General features: G+C 50.2%; 1 protein-coding gene across 3 annotated transcripts in view; it reads right to left on the reverse strand.

Moving 5' to 3' along the window:
• The window catches only part of ADAMTS12 (ADAM metallopeptidase with thrombospondin type 1 motif 12), a 3732731-nt gene that overhangs the window by 399607 nt on the left and 3307169 nt on the right, over positions 1–25955 (reverse strand). For all 3 annotated transcript variants that reach the window (XM_069220543.1, XM_069220552.1, XM_069220534.1), the window contains one exon: positions 25079–25231. In XM_069220543.1, the coding sequence (XP_069076644.1) occupies positions 25079–25231 (153 nt within the window). The remainder of the gene's footprint in view (positions 1–25078; positions 25232–25955) is intronic.

Genomic DNA, 25955 nt, shown 5'->3' on the forward strand with positions numbered 1-25955 from the left:
AACGTGGGAGGGGTGCCCGTCGCACCATGACCCCCCTGATGTTCCGGATCCTGGCAGTGGCGTATTCGGAGTTGGATGGGCACTTGAAAGCATCACAGCAGCCACAAGGGGGTGAGTACAGTCACATTCATCTGACTCTGCGTGACTTACGAGGTGTCTAGGTGGGGGAGGTGGGCAGTGGGGTCCCCTAGGCCAGGGTGAGCTTGGTAGGCAAGATCCCTTGTGAGGCAGGTTCAGTGGAACCCCAACCCCACTAGTGGTTAGTGCCATCTACACCTAGTCAGGCTCCTGTGACTTCCATGTGTGCAGCAATCGGGCTTAGGCCTTGTACCCCATGGGCATGTGAATAATCTAGGAACTATAAGTGCATGACGTACTGCAGAGGGCTGCTGGGCTGCTGTGTCTGTAGTGTCCGCCAACGGTAGTGGTGTTGCATGCATTGAACATGTCTATCTTCTGTCTTCCCCCTTCTTTTTGTGGTCTCCCTGTTCTTGTGTGCAATAGCGTCATCAGGCAGAGGAGCAGTGGCACCGGAGCAGGAGGGAGCTGCATCCCACTTGGCTCTGAAGGGCGAAACAACAGAGTCTGAAGCCACCAGTGGGACGGAGGGTGATGGGAGCTCCACGGCGGGGACAGGAGGTGACAGCAGTGACAGCGACTCCTCCTCTGATGGGAGCTCCCTTGCAGTGGCAGGCCCCTCTGTGACCCCCGCATCAACAGGTACTGCGCCACCCCCCTACCAGCACCACCCTCCCAGCAGCCCCTCAGGTGTGTCTCGTGCCCGCTCACCCAGGAGGGTGGGCATCTCCTTCGCCCTCACCTCAGACGCTGCCCCAGTCAGCCCTGCTGTCCTCTTTGAGGAGGCTATTGACCTCCTGAGCTCCCTCACTGTTGGGCAGTCTACCATTGTGAATGCCATCCAGGGTGTTGAGAGGCATTTGCAACAAACAAATGCATACCTGGAGGGCATTCATTCTGGCCAGGCAGCCCAACAGAGAGCATTTCAGGCTCTGGCCTCAGCACTGATGGCAACCATTGTCCCTGTGTCCAGCCTCCCCCCTCCAACTTCCTCCACCGAGACCCCATTCCCTGTACCTCAGCCTATCCCAAGCACCCCATCAGACCAGCATGCACACACCTCAACACACAAAAGTGGCTCAGGCAAACATAAACACCACAAATCCAACAGGCGCTCACACAAGCATCATACCCATGCAGACATACCAACATCCACTGCCTCCACTATGTCCCCCTCCTCCACGTCTCCCTCCTCCCTCCCAGTCTCGTCTCCACTCACACCTGCATGCACTACATCTTCAGCCACTCCCTCCATCACCAGCACGCCCATCACCACACACCGCTCACATGCACTCACCACCCTTCACACATCCCCTGTGTCCTCTCCCAGTGTGTTAGTGAGCCCTCCTCCCAAAGTACACAAACACAGGCACACACCCACCCAACAGCCATCCACCTCACAACAGCCTCCGGCCCATGCACCTTCACCCAAATTCAGCAGACATACACCTCCTACAACCACTACCACTCCCAAACCCCCTTCATCTACCCGTCCCAGTGTGTCTAAAAAACTTTTCCTCGCTAATATTGACCTCTTCCCTACAACTCCCCCGCCGTCCGTCCGTCCCCTAGGGCCAGGCTTTCCAGGTCCCAACCCAGCACCTCAGCCACCACATCTCCAGCCACAGTGGTGCCAGCAACTGCGGGCTATTAGAGTGCGCCAACCATCAGGGCTGCCAGTGTGCCACGGAGCGAGGGCAAGGACATTCCGCCACCTGCCAAGTTAAAAAAGTTGCCCACATCCCAGAGGGGGAAGCAGAAAACACCTGCCACCAAGGGGTCAGGGAAAACGAAAGGGGATAGTGGCCAGACAGATGCGCCACCATCAAAGGTGGAGAAGGGCCAGAAACTGAAGGGCAGGTCAGGGAGGGCATGGTGGCACCGACTGAGGGACCAGTGTCACACCTTCTTTCCACATCGATGCCAACCTGTACGGCGGAGATGACCGCCACCTGCACCGCCACCCGCACCGCCACAGACCACGCCGCCAGCACCTCTGTCAAAGACCCCACCACAAGCACCGCTGTCACAGGGCCCGCCGCAAGCACCGCTGCCACAGAGCCCGCAACCAGCACCGCCGCCACAGAGCCCGCCACCAGCACCGCCGCCACAGACCCCGCCACCAGCACCGCCACCACAGAGCCCGCCGCAAGCACCGCTGCAACACAGCCCGCAACCAGCACCGCCACCACAGAGCCCGCAACCAGCAGCGCCGCCACAGAGCCCGCCGCCAGTACAACCGCCACAGAGCCCGCCGCAAGTACCGCTGCCACAGAGCCCGCCGCCAGCACAGCTGCAACAGGGCCCGCAACCAGCACCGCCACCACAGAGCCTGCCGCCAGTACCACCGCCACAGAGCCCGCCGCAAGTACTGCTGCCACAGAGCCCGCCGCCAGCACAGCTGCCACAGAGCCCGCCACCAGCACCGCTACCACAGAGCCCGCAACCAGCACCACCGCCACAGAGCCCGCAACCAGCACCGCCGCCACAGAGCCCCTCGCCAGCACCGCCGCCACAGAGGCCGCCGCAAGCACCGTCGCGACTGACACCGTCGCAAGCACCGCCAACGGCCCGCGACATCCTGAGCCTGTGGCACCACCGCAGACATGGCTGCCATCCCCAGTGGTCAGTCGTCCGAGGCTGGTGATAAGTTCCTGGAGCCTGGGCAGCTTCCATGAAGCATCACTTTCAGTGGAGAAAGGCATCCACTACCTCAGTCCTTGGCAGGATGAAACACTCTGGGCACCAAGCCCCCTCCAGAACCAGTGGATAGATACATCCACTACCTCTGTCCTTGGCAGGATGAAGCACTCTGGGCACCAAGCCCCCTCCAAAACCAGTGGAGGCTGTTATCCACTTGAGAGAATGTGGCTTTGCACTCCCAAGGATGCAGCTGTGGGCAAACCACCCACTGGAGAGACTTGAGAGACTATGGCTTTGCACTCACCAGGATGCAGCAGTGGGCAAACCACCCACTGGAGAGACTTGCGAGATTGTGGCTTTGCACTCCCCAGCATGCAGCAGTGGGCAAACCACCCACTGGAGAGACTTTAGAGACTGTGGATTTTCACTCCCCAGGATAAAGCAGTGGGCAAACCACCCACTGGAGAGACTTGTGAGACTGTGGCTTTGCACTCCCCAGGACACATCAATGGGCATGGAGCCCCCTCGAGGAGCAGTGGCGCTGTGCGTTCATCAGGCTGAGGTGCTCCTCCTCCCCCTACCCCTGAGGTGCCTGTTTATTTTCGATCTGATGCCCCTCCAGTGTTCTCTCTGTTTGGAGTCAGGTATCTAGTGTGGGCCTCGCCTGTGCATTTTGGACGCAGTTGTACATGGACAATGATTGGTGCACTATCCAGACTTGTGTAGTTGGTGTACATAATTGTATATACTGGATTTTGAGTTTTGACTGATGGCTTTTTTTTATACAATTGTTCAAATCATTTCCTTTTGTCCTTGCGTTCTTCCAGGGGGTGGCGGGGTATATGTAATGTTGCAGCATGTATTTGTGTGTATGGTGTTGTGGGTGAGGGTGGGGGTGGGGGTATTTCGTGTTGCGTGTGTGTCACTCTCTTTCCCCTCCCTCCCCCCCTGTGTTGTAGGTGCAGTACTCACCGTGGTCGCCGCTGCTGTCGTTGGAGCTCCTGATGGAGGAGCAGGAAGACCATCACCGGCAGTATCTGCAGTTCTGGCTTCCTCGTGGGATGTGGAGAGGTGAGTGTTTTCCCTTCTGTGTACTGTTTCCACCGTGTTTTTATTCGCGTTGGTTCCGCCCCGGAAAAGGTGGCGGATAGCCGTGTTGTGATAGGGTGGGCGGTACATTGTCTTCCACCTGTCTGTTGGCGGTGTCCGCCGCGCTATTTGTTTCTACCGCCGTGGCGGTCGGAGTGTTAAAGTGGCTGTCTATGTTGGTGGTTTCCGCCACGGCCGTAATCCCATTGTGTTTTTCTGCCGGCCTGTTTGCGGTATTACCGCTGCTTTAACATTGACCGCCAGGGTTGTAATGAGGGCCTTAGTCATCAAGCCAGACCCTGAATCTCACATAATAGGGATGCCAAAGTCTTACCCACAGACTTGAGCCTCCCTTTTCTCTAATGAACATGGTCGACTGTATGTTTGGCTTCCTAGCAGCATGTAGCTCCACATGTTGTGCTACGTGTATGTGGAACTTGAGTACAATGTCATAGGTGTACATGCAGCTCATGGCCAGATTTGTGCTTGCATCTATCTGCTTGTTGTAAGATAGGTATTAGTGGTATCAAATGATGTTGACAATTGTCTGCATTTACATACATAAATGTGGATGGGATTGTCCAATGTTTTGGTCTATCCTAGTTGAACATCCTCCTTACCTGTGGTGGACTGCCGAAACCCATGTACAGCTGTCCAAAGCTTCCTGTGTGTCCTTGATGTTTGAAAGTATGTGTTGCTTGTCCATCCCCCCCGAGGGACAGGCTTAGGGTTATGAAATGTGTACCTAGGTCTGATGATCCAAGTTTAGTACACAGACATGTAAATCTGTAAATCACTTGTCCAAACCTAGGATACCCACTCATGATTAGCACCTGCATACCATCCTGGCAATTCCATTTACATATCACAGATCTTGTGGCCCTTGATTGTCATCCAGAAGATAGTCATTAGTTGGCCTGTCACATGTGGAGGACTTGCAGCATTTTTTACGTGAATAATGGCTGAACAATGATGCATAGGTCATTTAAGTTGGTACACATCTTTTAGAGCATTGCTGTGCTGTTAGATAGCACATGTGTAGGCTGTGTTGGCATGCACTTCCTCATGGAGAATCTGTGATCTATATGGCGATATGGCCTGTTTCAGCTACATTAGATGTATTGTCTGATTCTCATTAGTAGCTATATCACACAATGAAGTACCTAATGTTTGGCTTTATCTTTTTTAACAGCAGCCAATATGGATGCCAGCCACATCTGTGAGTTTCAGCGGCGGGCAATGCGTTAACGCCACATTCTGGATGTGGAGTCTGGGTTCCGCCACATGGCACGGCGTTATCGCCATGAAAGAGCCTCAGGAGTGTGGAGGGCATTTGCCCAAGGGGGCCCTTAGGTATCCACAACAGCTGCCACCACCACCACTGCGACCCAGTTGGCACCAAGGATGACAGCCACCACTGCAAGACCATCAGCTTCCACTGCTCCAGGGCCACTGACAGCAGCACCTGCACCTCCCCCTCCAAGCATGGCATCACCAACCAGACACACGTCAACAACTGGCACTCAGATCACCCCTGCTGCAGTCATTGACCCTGGTGATTTTAGAGCAATGCAACGTGACATGCAATGTATGTTGCAGAGACTGGACAGGCTGCAGCAGGACGTGTGACAAGTCAATAAGAGGGTGTGTGCCATAAACAAGACCCTGCGGAGGGCAAACTTGTGACTATTATACCCTCTGCTATGTTTCCTGCTCTCCCTCCTCTTTCCTGGGTCTTTTAATTAGTAGGTTTAGGGGGCTTAGTGTTAGGTTAGAATAGGCTGTTAGTTTAGTTAGTAGTAGTGGGTTGGGGGGCGGGGGTATGATATTTTTACATGTTTTTTTATGTGTGTTATGATGTTGGGGTTTTGGCGTTTAAAAAAAAATAAAAATAAATATATACAAATATAAAAATACAAAGAAATATATATTTGTTTAGTATAAGATATTATGGGGGTCATTCTGACCCTGGCGGTCAGTGTTAAAGCGGCGGCCAACCCGCCAACAGGCTGGCGGCCTAAAAATATGAATTCTGACCCTGGCGGGAACCGCCAACACAGGCCGCCGCTTTAACACTCCGACCGCCACGGCGGTACAAACAAACAGCGCGGCGGTCACCGCCAACAGGCAGGCGGCAGACAATGTACCGCCCACCCTATCACGACCCACCAATCCGCCACCTTTTCAGGGGCGGGAGCCCCGCCGATAAAAACACGGCGGAAACAGACATCTCCAATGGAAAACGCTTACCTCGACACACTCCACGCGGAATCGGAACCCGAACTCCACATCCTCCCAGCCATTGCCTTCCTGCTCTTCTTCCAGGATCACGAACCTCGCCGCAGACGACAACGGTGAGTACTGCACCTACGACACAGGGGAGGGGGGAGGAGGAAAGGTTACGGGAACACATACGCCACACACCCACCCCCACCCTCACCCCCACCGAAATACCTACACACCTATGCAGATAAAAAAGTCAGAGTGACACCCCCAACCCCCCCCAAAAAACAAAGACAAAAAGCAATGAATGTAAAAGTAGAACCATATTATTGCAACAATAAAGTATAGCGACCTTAGCAATATATGAAGAATGAATACACATCTAGAACTCTATCCATACCAGTAGCAAAAGTCCGGCCCAGTCATTCAAAGTCCAAATGTCCGTGGGCCAATGTGCAGCAACACATGGGCAAAGCCCACACACAAGATCGAGTCCATTGGAGAGAACACTGCTGGGGCATCACTAAAATAAAAAGACAGGCACCTCAGGGGGAAGGGAAGGGGGGGCATCTCAGCCACATGAGTCCACGACGCCAGATCCACGAAGGGCCTCCATGCCCACTGTGCCATCCTGGGGAGTGCAAAGCCACAGTCTCACAAGTCTCTACAGTGGGTGGATTGCCCACTGTGGCATCCTGGGGAGTGCAAAGCCACAGTCTCACAAGTCTCTACAGTGGGTGGATTGCCCACTGTGCCATCCTGGGGAGTGCAAAGCCACAGTCTCACAAGTCTCTACAGTGGGTGGATTGCCCACTGTGGCATCCTGGGGAGTGCAAAGCCACAGTCCATCAGGTGGATTACAGAGACCACTGGTCATGGAGGAGGCATGGTGGGCAGAGTGCGTCGTGAAGGCCTGCCCGACACAGAACTGGGACTGCCAATGGGCCAGCGGTGCTTGACAGGAAGGGCCCAGCGGAGCGGTGCTTGACAGGAAGGGCCCAGCGGAGCGGTGCTTGAGATGAAGGGCCCAGCGGAGCGGTGCTTGACAGGATGGGCCCAGCGGAGCGGTGCTTGACAGGAAGGGCCCAGCGGAGCGGTGCTTGACAGGAAGGGCCCAGCGGAGCGGTGCTTGACAGGAAGGGCCCAGCGGAGCAGTTCAGAGACGGCGGTGCCCAGCGGAGCGGTGCTTGACAGGAAGGGCCCAGCGGAGCGGTGCTTGACAGGAAGGGCCCAGCGGAGCAGTTCAGAGACGGCGGTGCCCAGCGGAGCGGTGCTTGACAGGAAGGGCCCAGCGGAGCGGTGCTTGACAGGAAGGGCCCAGCGGAGCAGTTCAGAGACGGCGGTGCCCAGCGGAGCGGTGCTTGACAGGAAGGGCCCAGCGGAGCGGTGCTTGACAGGAAGGGCCCAGCGGAGCAGTTCAGAGACGGCGGTGCCCAGCGGAGCGGTGCTTGACAGGAAGGGCCCAGCGGAGCGGTGCCTGACAGGAAGGGCCCAGCGGAGCGGTGCTTGACAGGAAGGGCCCTGTTCAGCAGTGCTCCTCACGGCGGGGCCCTGTTCAGCGGTGCTTCTCACGGCGGGGCCCTGTTCAGCAGTTCTGGTCACGGCGGGGCCCTGTTCAGCGGTGCTTCTCACGGCGGGGCCCTGTTCAGCGGTTCTGGTCACGGCGGGGCCCTGTTCAGCGGTGCTCCTCACGGCGGGGCCCTGTTCAGCGGTGCTTCTCACGGCGGGGCCCTGTTCAGCGGTGCTTCTCACGGCGGGGCCCTGTTCAGCGGTTCGGGTCACGGCGGGGCCCTGTTCAGCGGTGCTCCTCACGGCGGGGCCCTGTTCAGCGGTGCTTCTCACGGCGGGGCCCTGTTCAGCGGTTCGGGTCACGGCGGGGCCCTGTTCAGCGGTGCTTCTCACGGCGGGGCCCTATTCAGCGGTTCTGGTCACGGCGGGGCCCTGTTCAGTGGTGCTCCTCACGGCGGGGCCCTGTTCAGCGGTGCTTCTCACGGCGGGGCCCTGTTCAGCGGTTCTGGTCACGGCGGGGCCCTGTTCAGCGGTGCTTCTCACGGCGGGGCCCTGTTCAGCGGTGCTCCTCACGGCGGGGCCCTGTTCAGCGGTGCTCCTCATGGCTGGGCCCTGTTCAGCAGTGCCTGTCTTGTGTTTCCAGTGAACCACACCTGGCCAATACTTGCCGCTCAGTCTGCATCGGACCTTTCCGTTGCGGGGCCCTCCTGTGATGGAGTCCTGGGGCCCTGGCTCTCCTTCGATACCCCCGGAATGGGGCTGGTGGGGCCCTCATGGCCAGGTCGGCTGCTCCCTGCCTTTTGCTCCTTGCTGCCCTTGCCCTCCTTGGCAGACTGTCCGTGGCCCTTGGCTCCCTTACCCGATGTGGCAGGTGACGGTGTAAGGCTACCCTCCTTGGGGGCAGGCGTATCAGGCCTGTCGCGCCTGCCCTTCAGTTTTTTGGTCCTCTTCCCGGGGGGGGGGGGGGGGGCTGGCTGTGCCTTTGCTGCTGGACGATGTCCCAGCCCAATGAAAGGGCGGACTCCAAAAACCAGGCACGACGTTCTTTGGAGTTGCTGGGCTGGTGGTGGCTGAGGTGTTTGTGGAACTCTTACGGGATGGAGAGGGTGGGTCAGGTGAGGAAAAGAGGTCCACTTTAGAGAGGAAAATTTTCTTTGGAGCCATGGGAAGGGTGGCTGGAGTGGGTATGGGAGTGGAGGGAGAGGATGTGGTTGTAGGAGAGTCAATTGTGCTGTCTTTGGGTGCAGGTGCTTGGGCAGGAGGCTGACGTGAGGTGGATGGCTGTTGTTTGGGTGCCTGCCTGCGTTTGTGTGGTTGGGAAGCGGGGGTGACAGACACACTGGGAGAGGACACAGGGGACGTGTACATGGCAGTGGGGGTGGTGACTGCACGTGTGCGGACTGGTGTGGAGGGTGTGCTGGTGATGGGTGCAATGGCTGATGGTGGTGTGCTTGCAGGTGTGTGTGGAGACGTCACAGGGAGGGAGGAGGGAGACGAGGAGGTGGGGGACACAGAGGAGGTAGTGGCTGTTGGCATGTCTGCATCTGGATGTTGCTTGGGTGAATGCTTGTGTGTCCTGTGGTGCTTATGTCTGGATGAGCTGCCCTTGGGTGTTGAGGTGTGTGCAGGCTGGTCTGTAGGTGTGGAAGGGATAGGCAGAGGAACAGGGGAGTGGGACTGGGTGGAGGGAGTCAGCAGAGGGAGGCTGGAGACAGGGACAATCGCTGCTGTCAGTGCTGAGGCCAGAGCGTTGAACGATCGTTGATGGGCAGCCTGACCCGAATGAAGGCCCTCCAGGTATGCATTGCTTTGATGCACCTCCCTCTCCACACCCTGGATGGCATTCAAAAGGGTAGACTGCCCAACAATGATGGTCCTCAGGAGGTCAATGACCTCCTCACTGAGGGCAGCAGGGGTGACTGGGGCAGGGCCTGAGGTGCCTGGGGCAAAGGAGATGGCCGGCTTCCTGGCCTTGCGGGCACGGGCCGAAGGCCGAGGGGCTGCTGGGAGGGCGGAGCTGGTGCGCTGGGTGGGGCTGTACCTGTAGGATCGGTGGGCACGGATGTTGCCGCCACCGCAAGGGAGCTCCCTTCCGAGGACGTGTCGGTGTCGCTGCCGTCTCCACGGGTCCCCGTGGTGGAGCCCCCCCTCGCCCTCCGTCTCGCTGGTCATGTCGGAGTCCGTTGCATGGCCCTCTGGGGCCATGTGAGATGCAGCTCCCTCTTGCGCCGATGCCACTTCTCCTCCGCCTGATGATGCTAATGCACACATTCACAGTAAAACAAAGAAAATGGGGGGGGTGGAAAACATAAAGACAAGTTGAGTGCATGCATTGGGGACACCGTTGGCGGAGAGGACAGACACAGAAGCCCCCTGCACTACGCTGCGCACTTGGGGTACACTACTCATTCACTGGGACATGCCCTACAAGCCTATGGGCGACAACTGCCCACACAGTATACACTGGTCCATGAATCGCGTTACTAGGCACCCTACAGAGGTGGGGGGCGGGGGGACAGGACCATACTTCACGGACGGGCCTATCCTACAGAAATCGCCTTGGCCTAGGGATACCCACAGCCCTCCTCCCCCACCCAGGCACCTCCATTGCGCGCAAAATAGCTGAATGTGCTGGTACTCACCCCCATGTGTCTGCTGTGATGTCCTCAAGCGCCCATCTAAATCGGGGTAGGCCACCGCCAGGATCCGGGACATCAGGGGGGTCAAGGTACGACTGGCACCCCTCCTAGGTTGGGAGGCCATCCCCAGCAGAGCCTCCACGGTCTTCCTGCTCCCGCGGCGGATGTCCTCCCACCTCTTGCGGCAGTGGGTGCCCCTTCTGGTGTGGACCCCCAGGGCCCGGACGTCCTTGGCGATGGCACGCCAAATGTCAATCTTCTGATGGGCGCTGACCTATGTGACATGTACAGGGGGGGAAGAGAAACATCATCACTTTTCTGCATGCTCGATGTGAGTGGCCCTCCCTCCCCAACCTTGCCATGTGGCACATGCTCTCATCTGTCGTGCCATGCATTCGTCATTCGCTGCCCTCCCCTCCATCGTACATCCTCCCCACTCAGCCCAGGCATTGGGCACTATGCATTGCCCCGTGTACTCACCTGTTGGTCTGGAGGCCCGTAGAGTAGCGCATACTGGGGGAGGACCCCGTCCACGAGCTTCTCCAACTCCTCGGAACTGAAGGCGGGGCCCTTTCCCCAGTTGCAGCAGCCATTGTCACTTCCAGACCGAGGTCACAGCAGCACTTGCAGTATAGGTCCTCTCCTGTGGATGCTCAGGTCTCCTGTGATCAAGCCGAGAGAAAATGGCGGCTACGGCCGCGGCGGTGCATGCCACGGCGGTGCGTGCCGCAGCGGTGCGTACTGCGGCGGTGCGTACCGCGACTGCCGGCGCTCACCGCCATTGGCTCCTGAAACCCATAGGGTTCAATGTTGTCCAATGCGGCTTTGCGCCGCGGACTGCGACCGCCTACCGCCATGGTGTGCCACGCTTGCGCAATGACCTCACTTCACATTGTCACACTTCACAGGTCAGGCAGCCGCCATTTCAAGGGCCCACATGGCTTCATTCCTACTGCGTCACACATGGCTAGCCCTTGCACCGACAATCATACTAGCCATTCAATCCCGAGAGATTCGTGTACTGGGCATGCTGTGGGCACTTACCTGTGGGTTCTTGACTCTGTGCTCCATGTTGTCCTTCCTAGGCATCGTCCGCTGGGACTTGCGAGGAGACGGAGGAATCTTCCCGTGTACAGACCGCTGGTGGACCTGTCGACAATGAAAGAAAGACACGTCATACTCACCTACAGACTCAACCGTGCCACTATACAGGAACTGTGTGCCCAGCTGGAGCCAGACCTGATGTCACCCATCCGCCAACCCACAGGGATTCCGCCTCTAGTGCAGGTGCTGTCAGTACTGCATTTTTTGGCAAGTGGATCATTTCAAACTACTGTGGCCATTTCATCTGGGATGTCTCAGCCTATGTTTTCAAAGGTGTTGTCCAGAGTGTTGTATGCCCTGATGAAATACATGCGGAACTACATCATTTTCCCTGAGGTGGGTGACTTGCCTACAGTGAAGGGTGATTTCTATGCCCTTGGACACATTCCCAATATCATTGGTGCCATTGATGGTACCCATGTGGCTTTGGTTCCCCCAAAAGACGATGAGCAGGTGTACAGGAACCGTAAAAATTATCATTCGATGAATGTCCAGGTTGTCTGTTTGGCTGACCAGTACATCTCCCATTTAAATGCCAAGTTCCCAGGGTCAGTGCATGACGCGTACATCATGCGAAATAGCAGCATCCCTTATGTGATGGAACTGCTACAGAGACACCGTGTGTGGTTAATTGGTGACTCTGGTTACCCAAACCTGCCTTGGCTATTGACCCCAGTGAGGAATCCCAGGACCAGGGCAGAGGAACGGTACAATGAGGCCCATGGGCGGACTAGGAGGGTGATTGAGCGGACCTTCGGCCTCCTGAAGGCCAGGTTTAGGTGCCTGCATATGACTGGTGGATCCCTAATGTACTCACCAAGGAAGGTGTGCGATATCATCGTGGCCTGCTGCATGCTTCACAACCTGGCTTTGCGACGCCAGGTGCCTTTCCTGCAGGAGGATGGTCCAGATGGTGGTGTTGTGGCCGCTGTGGAGCCTGCGGAGAGTGAAGAGGAGGAAGACGAAGAGGACGACACAGACAACAGGGACAGAGTGATACTGCAGTATTTCCAGTGACACACAGGTAATAATCTACTCCTGCATTGTATTATATCTGTAACTGTAGTGGCTCTCTACTGTCTGACCTTTCACCCCAATGTATGGTAACTTAGTTGTGTATATCACTTCCTATTTCAGTGATCTGATCCCCACGGAGTGCCCTCTGGTTTTTTTCCCCATGGACTACCGCTGTCTGACACTGGTATGTTGTCATCACAATGTAACTAGAAATGTTTTGTTGGTTATATCGAATACATTTGGTTTAAATAAATAGATAGCAGAATCCAGTTGGTTAATGTGCAATAATTGTGTTTATTGAAGTTTTAAAATAGGTGTATAGTTCAAACAGGGTGATGGTGGAGGCATGTCCATGGCAGTGTCCAGACTGTCGTTCCTACAGGTCCATTGTCCATATGCCTGTGGAAGGTGGAGCAGGGGCAGTTCAAGGTTGGACAGGGTAAACAAGTGGGACAGTGGGATGACATCCGGGGGTTTCCGTGCATGGTGGGGGTCTTGACATCCTACTCTGTCTACTTCCTCGATCTCAGGCCTTTCTTGCGGGGTGGTTCTTGTTCTGCAGGGGGTGGGGTCCGGGAGGGCCGTTGCTGTTGTGTCGGGGCCTCCTGACCACTAGCGCCGGAAGAGGTGGTGGGCTGTTCTTCCTTCATGCTAGTGGCAGGGGCCCTTTGGGGGGCCACATGGTCCCGCAATGTGGTGACAATCTGGTTGAGTGCCACCACGATTGTACCCATTGCGGAACTGATGCTGCGCAGTTCTTCCCGGAACCCCATGTACTGGCCCTCCTGCATGGCCTGGATCTCCTGGAACCTGGCCAGGACCGTCGCCATCGTCTCTTGGGAGTGGTGGTACGCTCCCATGATGGTGGTGAGGGCCTCTTGGACAGTGGGTTCCCTAGGCCTGTCCTCCCTCTGTCGCACAGCAGCCCTCCCAGTTCCTCTTTGTTCCTGGGCCTCTGTCCCCTGGACGGTGTGCCCACTACCAGTGCCCCCAGGTCCCTGTTGTTGTTGGGGTTGTGGGTTACCCTGGGTGCCCTGTACTGGTAGACACACCGCTGCTTGACCTGTCCTGGAGACAGAAGCATGGGCCCGCTGGGTGGGTGCTGTGCTGGTGTTTCCTGAGGGGGGTAGGTCTGCTGTGGCCTGGGGCTGACTGAGGGTAACCGACTGTCCAGAGGTCCCCGATGGTCCGGGCTGGTCATCAGGTTCTAGGTCGACAGAGCTGCTGTCATCACTGGGGGCCTGTTCTGGGGGTGGGATGGACAAATCTGGACCCTCCTGGCCGGTGTGTTGGCGTTCGGGCCCTGCAGGGGTAAAAGAATATGGTTATTGATTTTGTGTGTGCCGTGGCGTGCGATTTGTGGGTGCCCTTGTCCCCCAGTGCTGGCAGTCCCATGTGGGAGGGGTTGTGAGGGCGATTTGTGGGGGGGGATGGGTATGTGCAGTGGTCATGCTTAGGTGATGGGTGTCCATGGTTTGTGTTGGCATTCAGGGTTTGGGTTGGGTTGGGTGGGTTGTGCTGGTGAGACATTAACAGGGAGTATGTGTGCTGGGGGGTTAGGGGTGGGGGTGTGGGTTGGCATGCTGGTGGTTGGGGGGGGGTGAAGTAGTTGAGATTAGACTTACCAGAGTCCATTCCTCCGCCTACTCCAGCGAGGCCCTCAGGATGCAGGATGTTCAAGACCTCTTGCTCCCATGCTGTGAATTCGGGTGGAGTGGGTGGGGGTCCGCCGCCAGTCTTCTGCACAGCGATGTTGTGTCTTGACACCATCGACTGCACCTTCCCCCGTAGGTCATTCCAGCGCTTTCGGATGTCTTACCGATTTCTGGGATGCTGTCCCACAGCGTTGACCCTGTCGACGATCCTTTGCCATAGTTCCACCTTCCTGGCTATTGTGGTGTGCCGAAGAGCTGGGGCTCTACCCTGATTATTTCCTCCACCATGACCCTGAGTTCTTGGTCCGTGAACCTGGGGTGTCTTTGGGGTGCCATGGGGTGGTGTGGATGAGGTGTGGGGTGGTGTTTGTGGTGATGAGTGTGGTGGTGTGTGGTGTTTTGTGCGTAGATGTGGTGTGGGTGATGATGTTGGGTTCCTGTGTGTGTTGTGGTTTGCGTTCCCTGTGCTCTCTCTCTGTGTATTGCGCCTTGTCTCTGAATTTCGATTTGTGGGGGTTTGTGGGTGATGTGGGTGTGTGTTTTATATGGTGATGGGTGTGTGGGTGTGGTGTGTGTATGTGTATCAGGTGTGGGTATTTCGAATTGTCCAATGTGGCTGTGTTTTGTAGATGTGTGTGTATTTTGAGCGCGGCGGTGTGTACCGCCAATGGGATACCGCGGTTGAAAGACCGCCGCGTGGATTCGTGGGTCGTAATGGCATGGGCGTGTTTGTGTTGGCGTGACGGTGGAGGTTTGGTCATCTCCAGTTTATCGCTGATCGCTGATGAGGCGGGCTTCAGTGGATGTCGGGTTTTTGGCGGTTTGGCAGTTGTGGGTCAGAATGACCGTGGCGGTTTACCGCGGCCGCGGCGGTGTTATGGCGGTCGTCTGACCAGCGGTAACTGCCTTTTACCGCCAGGGTCAGAATGACCCCCTATGTGTTTAGGTTAGTATATGTTGTCCTCCATGTGTCCCGTCTTATAAGGGGGTAGGGGTTTGATGTTTAGCGTGTTTAGTTAAATGTGATAAGTAAGTTTAGATTAGGTTAGTTAGGGCCAGTTACGGGTAATGTGTAGTTAGGATAGATTAGGTTAGTTAAGGTGTTTTCCCTGATTTTAGTATCCTTTTTTACAATTAAATAAACATGTAGGTACTCCTTTACAGTATGTATCGTATGCTTCGGGATCAGGGCCTTGGCATGGGTGAACAGTGTTTATTTAGTATTTGCATTTGTGTCCCTTCCTGCAACCAAATCCTAATTGAGCTGTCACATTGGCAGCTACACCAGAGCTACTTTCCTAGGAATCTGCCATCCATTGCACCCACCACTCAAGGTTACTGTGGATCCCAATGTGATGTTAATTTTTTATGTATGTTTTCAATCTGACATACTTTGGGACCAGATTTGGTATTGAGGACACTGTGTTACGTCTGCCTGCAGCCTGATGTTCGAGTGAACCCTAATAAGGTGAGTGATGGTATACTCTCATGTAGTACAGTATACATAATTCACACCTATCATTTGTTACATTGTACAGCCAGGTTACTTATTTGTATGTACACTCATATACATCCATTCCTGCTGTATGGTGTGTGTGGAAAAAACTGTGACAAATGTCACATACGTAAAGATTGTATAGAACAATAATTTGAAGGCAATATTTTTTGGCTTAGACATCCCTTGAAGAAGACTTATTCTGTCCAACACAGCATTTTACTGTATAGTTTCGCGTTACCTCAGAATTAACCTTCAGGAAGGTTAGATGATGGCACAATCCAGACCACAGTGCATAATTATCAGCCCACATTCTTTCCGGGCAGTTGTATTGACATTCTATGGGCATTCACACGAGGCAAACCTCACTAATCTCCCTCACGGTTGATGTGTCACATTACACAGAGACAAAGTGGTTGTGTAAGTGCTATTTATTTTAAAGTGCTGTAGTGCTATATTTACATTGTCCATGATTGTGTGTCCATTAGTGTGACACCTTCCATTGTGATCCTACACAAGTGCAAAAGGACATGTCATTTGACATGCTGGGGTGAACTGTCATACAGTGCAGAGGGACATGAATTGCCAATGAGGTAGTGACAGACAATCACAGGGCATTGTGACAAGGTAAACAGTGGGCTGGAGAACAGTGCTTGAGAGCAGCTGTTGCAAGACTAGCAGGTTACAAAACACATGACCTTAGTTATAAGTGGTCAGGTGGCAGGGACTAGTGCTACCGGGTACTCTTACGGGTGAAGGTGATCTGTTCCACGTCTTCATCTTCTGATGTGTGTGTTGTCTTCTTTGCCCTTGGTGGTGTTGGCTGTGAAGGGGCAACACACACCTCAGTGTTTGAAGACGTGGATTCAGAAATCCCAGTAGCTGCCAACTGTGGGGCTATTAAGAGCAGTACTGCAACAAAGAGGAGCTGCTAGTTCTTAAGAATAGCAGCCACATCACTGTGGTAGGCAGCCAGGTCAGCCCTGAGGGGGTCAATATTGCATTCATGCACGCGTAGAAAGATTTTTTGTTGGAGGTGGTGTGTCAACTCTCTTACAGCTGTGTTGATTTCCTTCACACTTTGTTCAAGTTCTTGCAAGATTGATGTTCGCCCTTGTATGGCTGCTGCTGTTTTTTCTGCGGTTGACATCATGCACGAATGCACCCCTTCTAGGCTGGCTGCCATATTTTCCATCCCCACCAGCACCTCCTTGGCCAGCTCCAGCTGTACTCCAACTACAGTTCTCTCAAAGCTGGTGCCAGTGTCGTCAGAGTCCTCAGCTGGGTTGGAGCTGGCAGGTCGTACAATTGGGCTGGTGGGTGGCTCCTCTGTGATGGCTGCTGTATCTGGGCTCCTCCTTGCGACTGAAGGTGGGGTCTTGATGGTTCCAAGGACATCTTGGAGGGTCTGCTGGCTGATGTTTGTCAGCTTGTCATCCATGTCATCAGGGAAGTCCAGGACAGGCATATCCCCAGGAGAGCCATCGTCCTCTGCAATGAGGTATTGTACAATTAGTGAGTCTGTGTTGTGGCATTTGTAATGTGACGTGCCTGCCTTCCTATTAGTTGCACATTGTGATATAGGTTCCTGTTCAATGTTCCTGTCCTTAATATTAGCATTGTCCCAGGCCCATGCCCCACCTGCATGACACATGTATTCTGGTCAGTTTGGGGACTTGCCAGCATCACATCCTCTATGTGTAGGTTCTGCCCAAATTACATATTGCCACCTTCTTGTCCTACTCAACCCTCCATCTACTTCCATTCTCATGGTGAGGCCTTGCACTGGCTGTGGGTGTTCTGATGGCACTTGCACCACGCTTAAAAATCTTGAACTGCTCCAGTCTCTGATATTTCACATCCAGCTCTACGTTGCTGAGACCTGGCATATACTATGTATAGCATTGGCATGGCACATTACATATGTCAGCATTGGTAGTGTGTAATGTTGATCTTGGGGATTGTGTGCTACATCGGATTGCACTGATGGTCCTAGCAGTGTTCCATTTCCTCTTCTGACTGTGCAGGTGTATTTCACTAGCCGGTGACATATGTCCTCCCCCGCAATGCTATTGTCTGAGTAGTAGAACAGTTGGGATGTTGCATGGTGTCATTGGAGCTATTGTGACCCAGGCACAGGGTGGATACTGACATATGCAGCATGGGTATGACATTAGTGCTGTGTACCTCATAATGTTTATAACAATGGCTGATGTTTGTAGCAACTATCGACATTCACATTTGACAGGATTAGCACATTTGTATTGATTACAGGGGATTGATAAAGTTGTCATCCTGAACCCTCTAATTTGGGTGTGTTTGATCCACGGGCACATAACTGCCATTAGCTACTTGACCTGCACACACAGCAGAGGTGGCAGTGGCAACTGTTGTCAATATTACATTCCACTTGCGTATATGGCCTGAGACTGTTAATTGAGCCCTAGTTCATGTAAGGAGAATACCAGCTGTCGTGTGACAGCAGGCCAGTTTTACGTTGTAGCCTACTCTCCTGGACGGCCTTTACCTTTACAACATCCTTGGCATGGCAGCCAAAGGTTGTTGGTGCAGTGTAGTACTGTGCCCCAGGTTTCCTCTGAATAGCATATGCCCTGTGCCATGCCCCTTTACCCATTCCACTCCCTGAATATCATGACTTACATGCATTGTGTAGTAGGTATGTCCACCCCCTCTGCTTACAGTTAACATTTGTGCATTTTAATTCCCCATACCACTTAACCTGCATCTGTGTTGTCTCCTGGTAGTCTGCACTGTCCTGTCCTTGAATCCCTGTGACGATCTCCTCAGGGATGACGGCTGCCACCATCTCCTCCATGTGGTCCAGGGCCTCCTGTGGTGCAGGACTCCGACTTCTAGTCTGCAGTGCTGCCTTCCTGTACCTGGCCATCTTTTCCTTTGTCGTGCGCTTGCAGTCATGTCAGAGTTTCTTTCACTCGATGACTGTTCTCCGTACTTCTGCCACATTGTTTATCTTGTCAACAATTTGTTGCCATATTGCCTCTCTCCTACTAATTGGCATTTTGAGGTGAGAAAAAGTTGGTGCTTGTGTTCCGTCACCTCTTTCACCAGTATTTCCTGCTCCTCTGCACTGAACCAACACTTTATTTTCTTCTTCTCCCTCTCCTGGGTCTTGTGTGGGTCCTCCTGGCTGGTTCCTGGTCTGTTGTCATCTTCTTGGGGTCTGTCCAAGCTTCTGGGATCCATTTTGGCTCTCCTTTGCACATTTTGCAGTGTTTGTGCTGCTTTTTGACGCTATTGCATAAAAAAAAGGCACGTATCCGGTTTGCGACATCGGAGACCGACTCACAGTCATTTTTGCCGCGTTAACGTTGTTTTTCTTTACGACGTGACGCATTCGTTTAAGTAAAAAAAAAAGACTCACACCAGTGGTTTGCACCGCCGTGCGTCAAAGTATAAATTTGGTGCCCAAGCGGCGCAAAGAAATGGCATTAGCCCGCGGTAAATATTTTGACGGTAAACTGCGTCAGCGCAGTTTTGCGTCAAAAAGTATAAATATGGGCCTTGGTGTACTGCATGTGTTTTACTTGTACTGCCTGCAGCAGTGAAAAACAAAGAAAGGTTAATTACTGCATGCAATGCATTGATTAAGTAAATAAAGTGTAATGAACAGTATACTTTTGAGATATAAAATGGTCCGTCTTGAATTGCAATATCAGTACTCCATAACAATACAACATACAATTAATGGCTCTCCAAAGAAACTCTAAGGTAAGGTGCTAGTAAGTTTAAGGTGCTCTAGACTTCCCACCACTAGCTCACCCTCGCTCAGTATTGAACCTTGCACAGAGAGCTGGAAATGAAGGAAAAACAAGCATTGTGCAAAACAGATAAGAAATAAACATGAGAGGTCTTGACAACTATTTCCCTATAAAATGCAGGAATGGCCTAACCAGTTACCAATAAAATATTGTAGAAGAAGACACTGGTCCAAAGGAGACAACGTTGGTCGTAACTGCCCAATATGAATCGAAGGTTGAGAGCCTAGAATACACTCTGTCACTGGGAAAGTGTTCTAGAAAATGACAAATTGGGGATTGAAGCCCTTGGCATGTTAGTGCTGGCAGGTGTTTTGTATGTGCCATGGGCTCTCCAGTGAGTCACTTGCCGATGTATGGATATGCCTATGATGCTCCTTTGTGACAAATCATCATCACGAATCGAGAATTCATGTCACAATCCATTCATAAATATAGTTACCCGAAACCTGCTATGATAAAGGCGCTGTGTCGAAAACTACTTAAAGTGTTTCCTTTAATTTAACTCTTCATTTTCTATTTGGTATTGTTAAATAATTCGTTTCCGAGCTTTCCTTTCTTAAGGACTGGGTAATGTCAGTGTTATAATTGTAGTGCTCCTTACTTCTGAAGACATGCTCTGCTTCAACACATCAATAATTAAATTCTGCACTCATGTTCCCCCATAGAGACACTACTAGAACAGAGAAAGATGAATTAGGAAGTAGGTTTTTCTGAATACATGATTAAAATTCCGTTTAATTCCAATAGAGATGACCATAAAATATTCATGCTTATTAGCATTTCATGCACGTGCACATGTAGAAAGCACAAGAACGTCGATTTAAATTCAAGTTTAATTAACTTGAAGATCAATTGTTTTTTGGGGAATAATAAGTATTCGATACATAAAAAACATGCATTTTTAGTTCTTCTTTTTGAGCCAGTAGTAGAAGAAGAATAATTTAGGCACCACAAATATTTGCCTTAGAAACTTTTTATATTTTACAACAACATGATATTAAAGACGGTTGTATATTAGAAGTTAATTTCACTCCATGTGTTACTATAGCCTGCTGAGCAATTGATAGGCTACTTATGGAGCAGCTCTTTGTCTCAAATTCCTAGAAATGAAGCATTTAACCACTAAAAGTACAAATACTAACTCATTCAGTTTAAAATAATTAAACCCAAACCAAAAAATTTATAGCAGGACGAAAATAATCTTGCCAAATTAATATTTTAGCGAGTTACAGATTTGCACAGATAATTAATTTGTGGCTTCGAGAGTCATCTGTCTACCTGCCTGAATGGTTTGGCACTCTAGTTTAATGGTAGGTCTGGCTTGACAGCACAGCTGTGTCCTACCTTTTGTGATCACAAAAAGAATACTACAGAGAGGGACCGAGGCTGCACCCAGATATTGGTTCAACTGAGTAGAGCTTTTCATTTGTCAAATGCTGTGTACTTCCACAGAAGTGATCGGCCTCCAACCAGCAGTAAACATTTGTTTTTTAAGCTGTTTGAATCAGGCTCTTTATCAATTATTATCATTATTTATCAATAAGTGGATAAGTATAGTGTTTGGGCCTGATTCACAAAGGTGAACTTAGACAAAAAGTCTAAAACTGAGACCAGAAGTCTAACTTTACTAGGATTAAAGTTAAAATTTTGCTCTCAATTTAGACTTTCGGTAAAAGTATAAACTTAGACCAAAAGGATAACTTTACTCTGCCTAAAGTTAGACTTTAGGTCTAAACGTAGACTTTTAGGCCCTCATTACGACTCTGGCAGACGGGGGAGAAGTGGCGGTAATTCCACCAACAGGCTGGCGGAAAAAAAAATGGAATTATGACCATGGTCATCTGCCACTTCTCCACTCTGACTGCCAGGGCGGTGACGACCGCTGGGCTGGAGACTTCGGTCTCCAGCCCGGCCGCTGTCACCAGACCGCCGGCGTTATCAGGACCCTGCATACTGCCATGGATTTCGGGTGGTTTGGAACCGCCATGAAATCCACGGCGGTAGCCACTATCAGTGCCAGGGAATTCATTCCCTGGCACTGATAGGGGTCTTCCCCACCCCGAGTCCTCCCTCCACACCACCCACCCCCCCAAAAGGTGGCAGGAGCCCCCTCCCCACCCATACCCCAAACATGCACATACAAACACTCCCAACATGCACATACACACACCCCTACACGCACACATACACTACAACAACACATACCAGCACACATACAAACAGACATGCACACAGACCGACCTGCACACATTTCCCATACACACAACACACCCCGCATGCATACTTGCACTCACACACCTCCTCTACATACTCACACGCACACCCCCATGCACGCACACAACACCCACACACCCCCTCCCCTAACGGGCAATCAACTTACTTTGTCAGTTGATCCTCTGGCAGGGGACGGGATCCATGGGGGCTGCTCCGCCGCCAGCACCCCGTCACCAGGACACCACCACACCAAATCATGGGATGTGATTTGGTGGGGGGTATTCTGATGATGGGCAGTGGAGGTCCACTTCCCCGCTGACGGCCAGTATGGTTGCTGGCGGTTCTCCGTCCGAAAAAGGACGTAGGGCTGCCAGCAGTCATAATACGCTGCGTGGAAAACCGCCTGCACTGGCAGTCTTCAGCACGGTGGTACCTCAGCGGTCTTTAAAAAAGACCGCCAAGGTCGAAATGAGGGCCTTAGTCTAAGGTTGCCTTTGTGAATCAAGCCCCTGTTTTGTTCTGACCTGGCTGCCATGTGTAAATGTTTATGCTCAATACAGCAAAGGTGTGTTAGTTATATTGGTAAGTCAATTACTAAAGCTAGAAGTTACATTGGTTTATTATGAAAAGTTACAATAAAGTCAGTGGGCCTGGCTTACTATTATTAAAGGATATGTTAGAGTAAATATGCATATAAAGGTGGGATGTTATTACTCTATTAAAAACTACAGAGAGCTATTTTGTTACATTGAATCTCCCAGTTCACTGTAACAGACAAGGGTTTTAGTGTTCCTTATCCCCTCTTACAAACTATGGGGATAGATGATTTGCACTGTCATAATCCATGTTAGGCCCTTTAAGGAGACCTACTATTACATTTCTAATGTTGTGACTGTGTGCCTGATGTTTGCTTTGTTGGAAAGCCTATGCCCATTACAGTAGACATGCGTTGGTTATGGTAACAAGGCAATCATAAGTTGTAGAGTCCTTTGGAGAGAGGTTGTATATTGCTTTGGTAATTGTATACATATTTGTAATTTTATAACTGCATGAATGATGGTTGCTAGCATGCGCACACTTCAGTAGGACTGTGTTGGAAATGGTGTGAACAGCGCTTAATTTGAGCCGGTAGTTTCCAGTGCTCGGCACCAGTCCAGTCTTAATTGTCAACACCGCTGCCTGTGACAGTCTGCCAAAGTGTTGCTTAGTTTATTATTCATTCAATGAACATTAAAAATTAATATTGTCTGCCTCCCAAACCATTATTATAGCTTTGGGGGCCTGGAACAGTCCAAATTATCACACTTGTAAGAGTGTGATGGTTAGTAGTTGCACTGGGTGTGAAGACAACGGTGACAGCTATATGACTTATTGGCTCACTGGTTATATCAGATTTTATTGTTTCAATATGTGTTAGAAGAAACAGGTTTTTTAATGATCAAATGCTATTATACTCTGGCCTTAGTTTGTAGGAGGGTATTTTCTTGCATGGAACATCATAAGTTACGACAAGGGGTTTGTGACACACGTGAACAAACCATGAGAACTGAAGATTTGCAATGTGATAATGTGATAATCCTTATTAGGCCACATTAGGACTTCTTAGGTGGGATTTCATAGGGCATAGACAAAAGTGACTTTGTACATATTTGTATTATAAAACACTAACAAAACTGTGTGTGTATGGGTGAGCGTGTATGTGTGTATGCCTGAGGTACTCTAACCAACTGGACAAGTTAACTCTACCTAGTGCTTTAAAGGAAACTGTTGTTTTGTTTCACAAAAAAACTTACAAAAAGACATACTTGACTTCTGAAGACGCCATTTGATAATCTGATTGGAAGTACACTTAACGGGTAATTGACCATGTGAGAGACCATCATTTTCCTCTCCCAAGCATTCCCCATCAGGGGAACAATTTAAGAGTCCACAATTCTATTAATGACACTACATCGGCGATTACTGTCTTCTTGTTGTGTTTGGTCAGCTCTCAGATGCTGCCATTGTACAAGATCCTCAAATATTACAGAAAGAATGACCCACAAGTATATTTTGCGGGTATAATCGATTTAGAGGTCCTAAATGTCTTACTTGTGTTTTATTTCTGTTGGGATGTTAGCCCGATACAACAGCATATTCTCTCATTATCTCAGCACTGATATAGATGTTTCTACTTTTTCTGAACATAATAAAATAATATCACTGTATGCTGCTTTGTGGTTTTGGCTACCCGCTAGACCTCCCTTCAAAGATTTACCAGTCCTGATGTAAGCCAGAATGGGTTATATTGCTAATAGAAATAAAAATGGTGAGAGGGGATATCCTTGTCTCATTCCTTGTTCTAATTTAAAGCCTTCAGACAGTAGTCAATTGACTCCTACTCTCACACTAGGTTAATCATAAAGTGATATGAACATTATGTATCAGAACAAGACCCACTGCAGTTTGCTTCATGAAGTTTCAGTTTCCAATCAAAAAGCTGCTACTTGTGAGGCATCCCATTTTGATAATTATTTCTTATAATGTCACTTGTGTACCTTCACCTAATGCAGCCAGTATGCGGTGGGCATATGATGTCTGGTATAACGTCCACTAGATGGTTCTTTGGTGTAGATTTTACTTTCACAATTTATTGATATTTGCCTATAATAAAGGATATTATTCCTCAATGGAAATTACAGCAACTGTGGAGTCTGTTGCTGGGGTCTGTATTATGCTTGACTGGCTGGAGTCCTCAAACAGGTAAAATAATGGAACAGCCATTTCTTTATATGATGATCTGTAGAGAGGGGCTGAGAGAACATTTGGGCTGGGTGGGTTTCCATTAAGGAGCATTGGATAACCTTATTAACTTCTGCTAGCTCTCTGGGTTTGTTGAAGGTAGCCTAGGTAGCCCCAATAATGAAGGCAATTCAAGATAGTGTAGGTAATGTGTATAGTTATGCAGTCAAATATCCTTATTTTCTGAGTAAAGGCATGAATGGAAATCACTAAAGGTGAATGTGATTTCAGTAACATTTGCATGTATCTTGTCATGACAATATTTGATAACTTGTTTGTTTTGAGATTTCTTAACTGATCCTCCCAACTACTGTGGGTATTTGAAGGCATGCAGCACGTTCAAACAGTACAGTCTATCTCTCAGGGATGGGTTTTGCAGTAACAGTCCTAGATATTGTGATGGACTCAAGAAGTGGATAGGTTTTACCCTGCTTACCCTGGTTATTTGTATTGCTCATATGAGGTAATACATAAATACAGCAATGCATTTCCACATAACTTACATATACACAGGTGCAATTAAATCAACAGAGCAGATAAAAAATAAAGTAAAACCCTCAGCCTAGATTTAGTAGTGTAATAAAATGGAAACATTAAAATGAAAAGATCTAATTCGCATCACAAAAAAAATAAAAGCATATAACAACTGATGAGGAAAAAGCCAAGCACATTGTCATGCTGGGCCATGAGCTTAAATACTTCCAATTACCAAGCAACCAGATATGTAACATCACAATACACAGGCTCAATTGCCCTGATGATTAGTCACTCTAGAGGAACATAAAGAAACAAGCTAACTACATTTTTACTTTAATGCGGAGTTAGACTTACCTTGCTCCAATTTCCAATTTTCCAAATAGCACAAGGCCGAAGATGACATGTTCTTGCTGGATCAGGTCTTTTAACATGTTGGCAATCGGAAGAATTCATGGTACTGCAGTACACGTCTCTCCATACACCACCCAATCCACAAGAAGTGGAACACTGCATAAAAACACATTTGAGACACTTACAAAATTGCTTGGTTGCATGGGTTTAATCAAGCTCATATTGGGTAATTGTAACAGCTGTGATTTACATTGCTTAAAAACATCAGACGTATTATTTTTATGTTTATTATTATTATTATTATTATTATTATTATTATTATTATTATTAATAATAATAATAGTAGTAGCAGTAGTAGTAATAGGACTATTAATAGCAATAATCCATGTGAAAGATATTGTTTGTTCCAGCTTTATATGAAGTGATGTAAAATAAAAACTGATTACCAGAGTACATAAAGATAAGTAAATGCTCCAAAGTAGCACTCACACATACAGACACAAACAATGAGGTATATATAACTATGATAATGTAAAGATCATCACTTTGGCATAATTTATAAAATGGTTACATAATTCGTAATACATTAAAAAGTCTAAGAAATCAATGTAACTTAAATTGCAAATTGTTAGATTGGTTTTATTGACAAATTATAAAGCTACAGTGGTATTTTTTATTTTGGAAGCAATTGGTAATATCGTCCTGGAAGACATCTGTGGTTTCAGCAATGAAACGATTGCTAGTGATACACGATATCCCATATAGCGTGTTCAACAATACTATATGTAGCATGATTGTGTTGATCCTTAGCATTCATGTTTCAAGGTTTACATGGATGAATGAGTGTTTCAAAAAATGCTACTTTAGCTAAAGAGTTAAA

This window comes from Pleurodeles waltl, chromosome 1_1 (genome assembly GCF_031143425.1).
Source record: "Pleurodeles waltl isolate 20211129_DDA chromosome 1_1, aPleWal1.hap1.20221129, whole genome shotgun sequence".
Classification (NCBI taxonomy): domain Eukaryota; kingdom Metazoa; phylum Chordata; class Amphibia; order Caudata; family Salamandridae; genus Pleurodeles; species Pleurodeles waltl.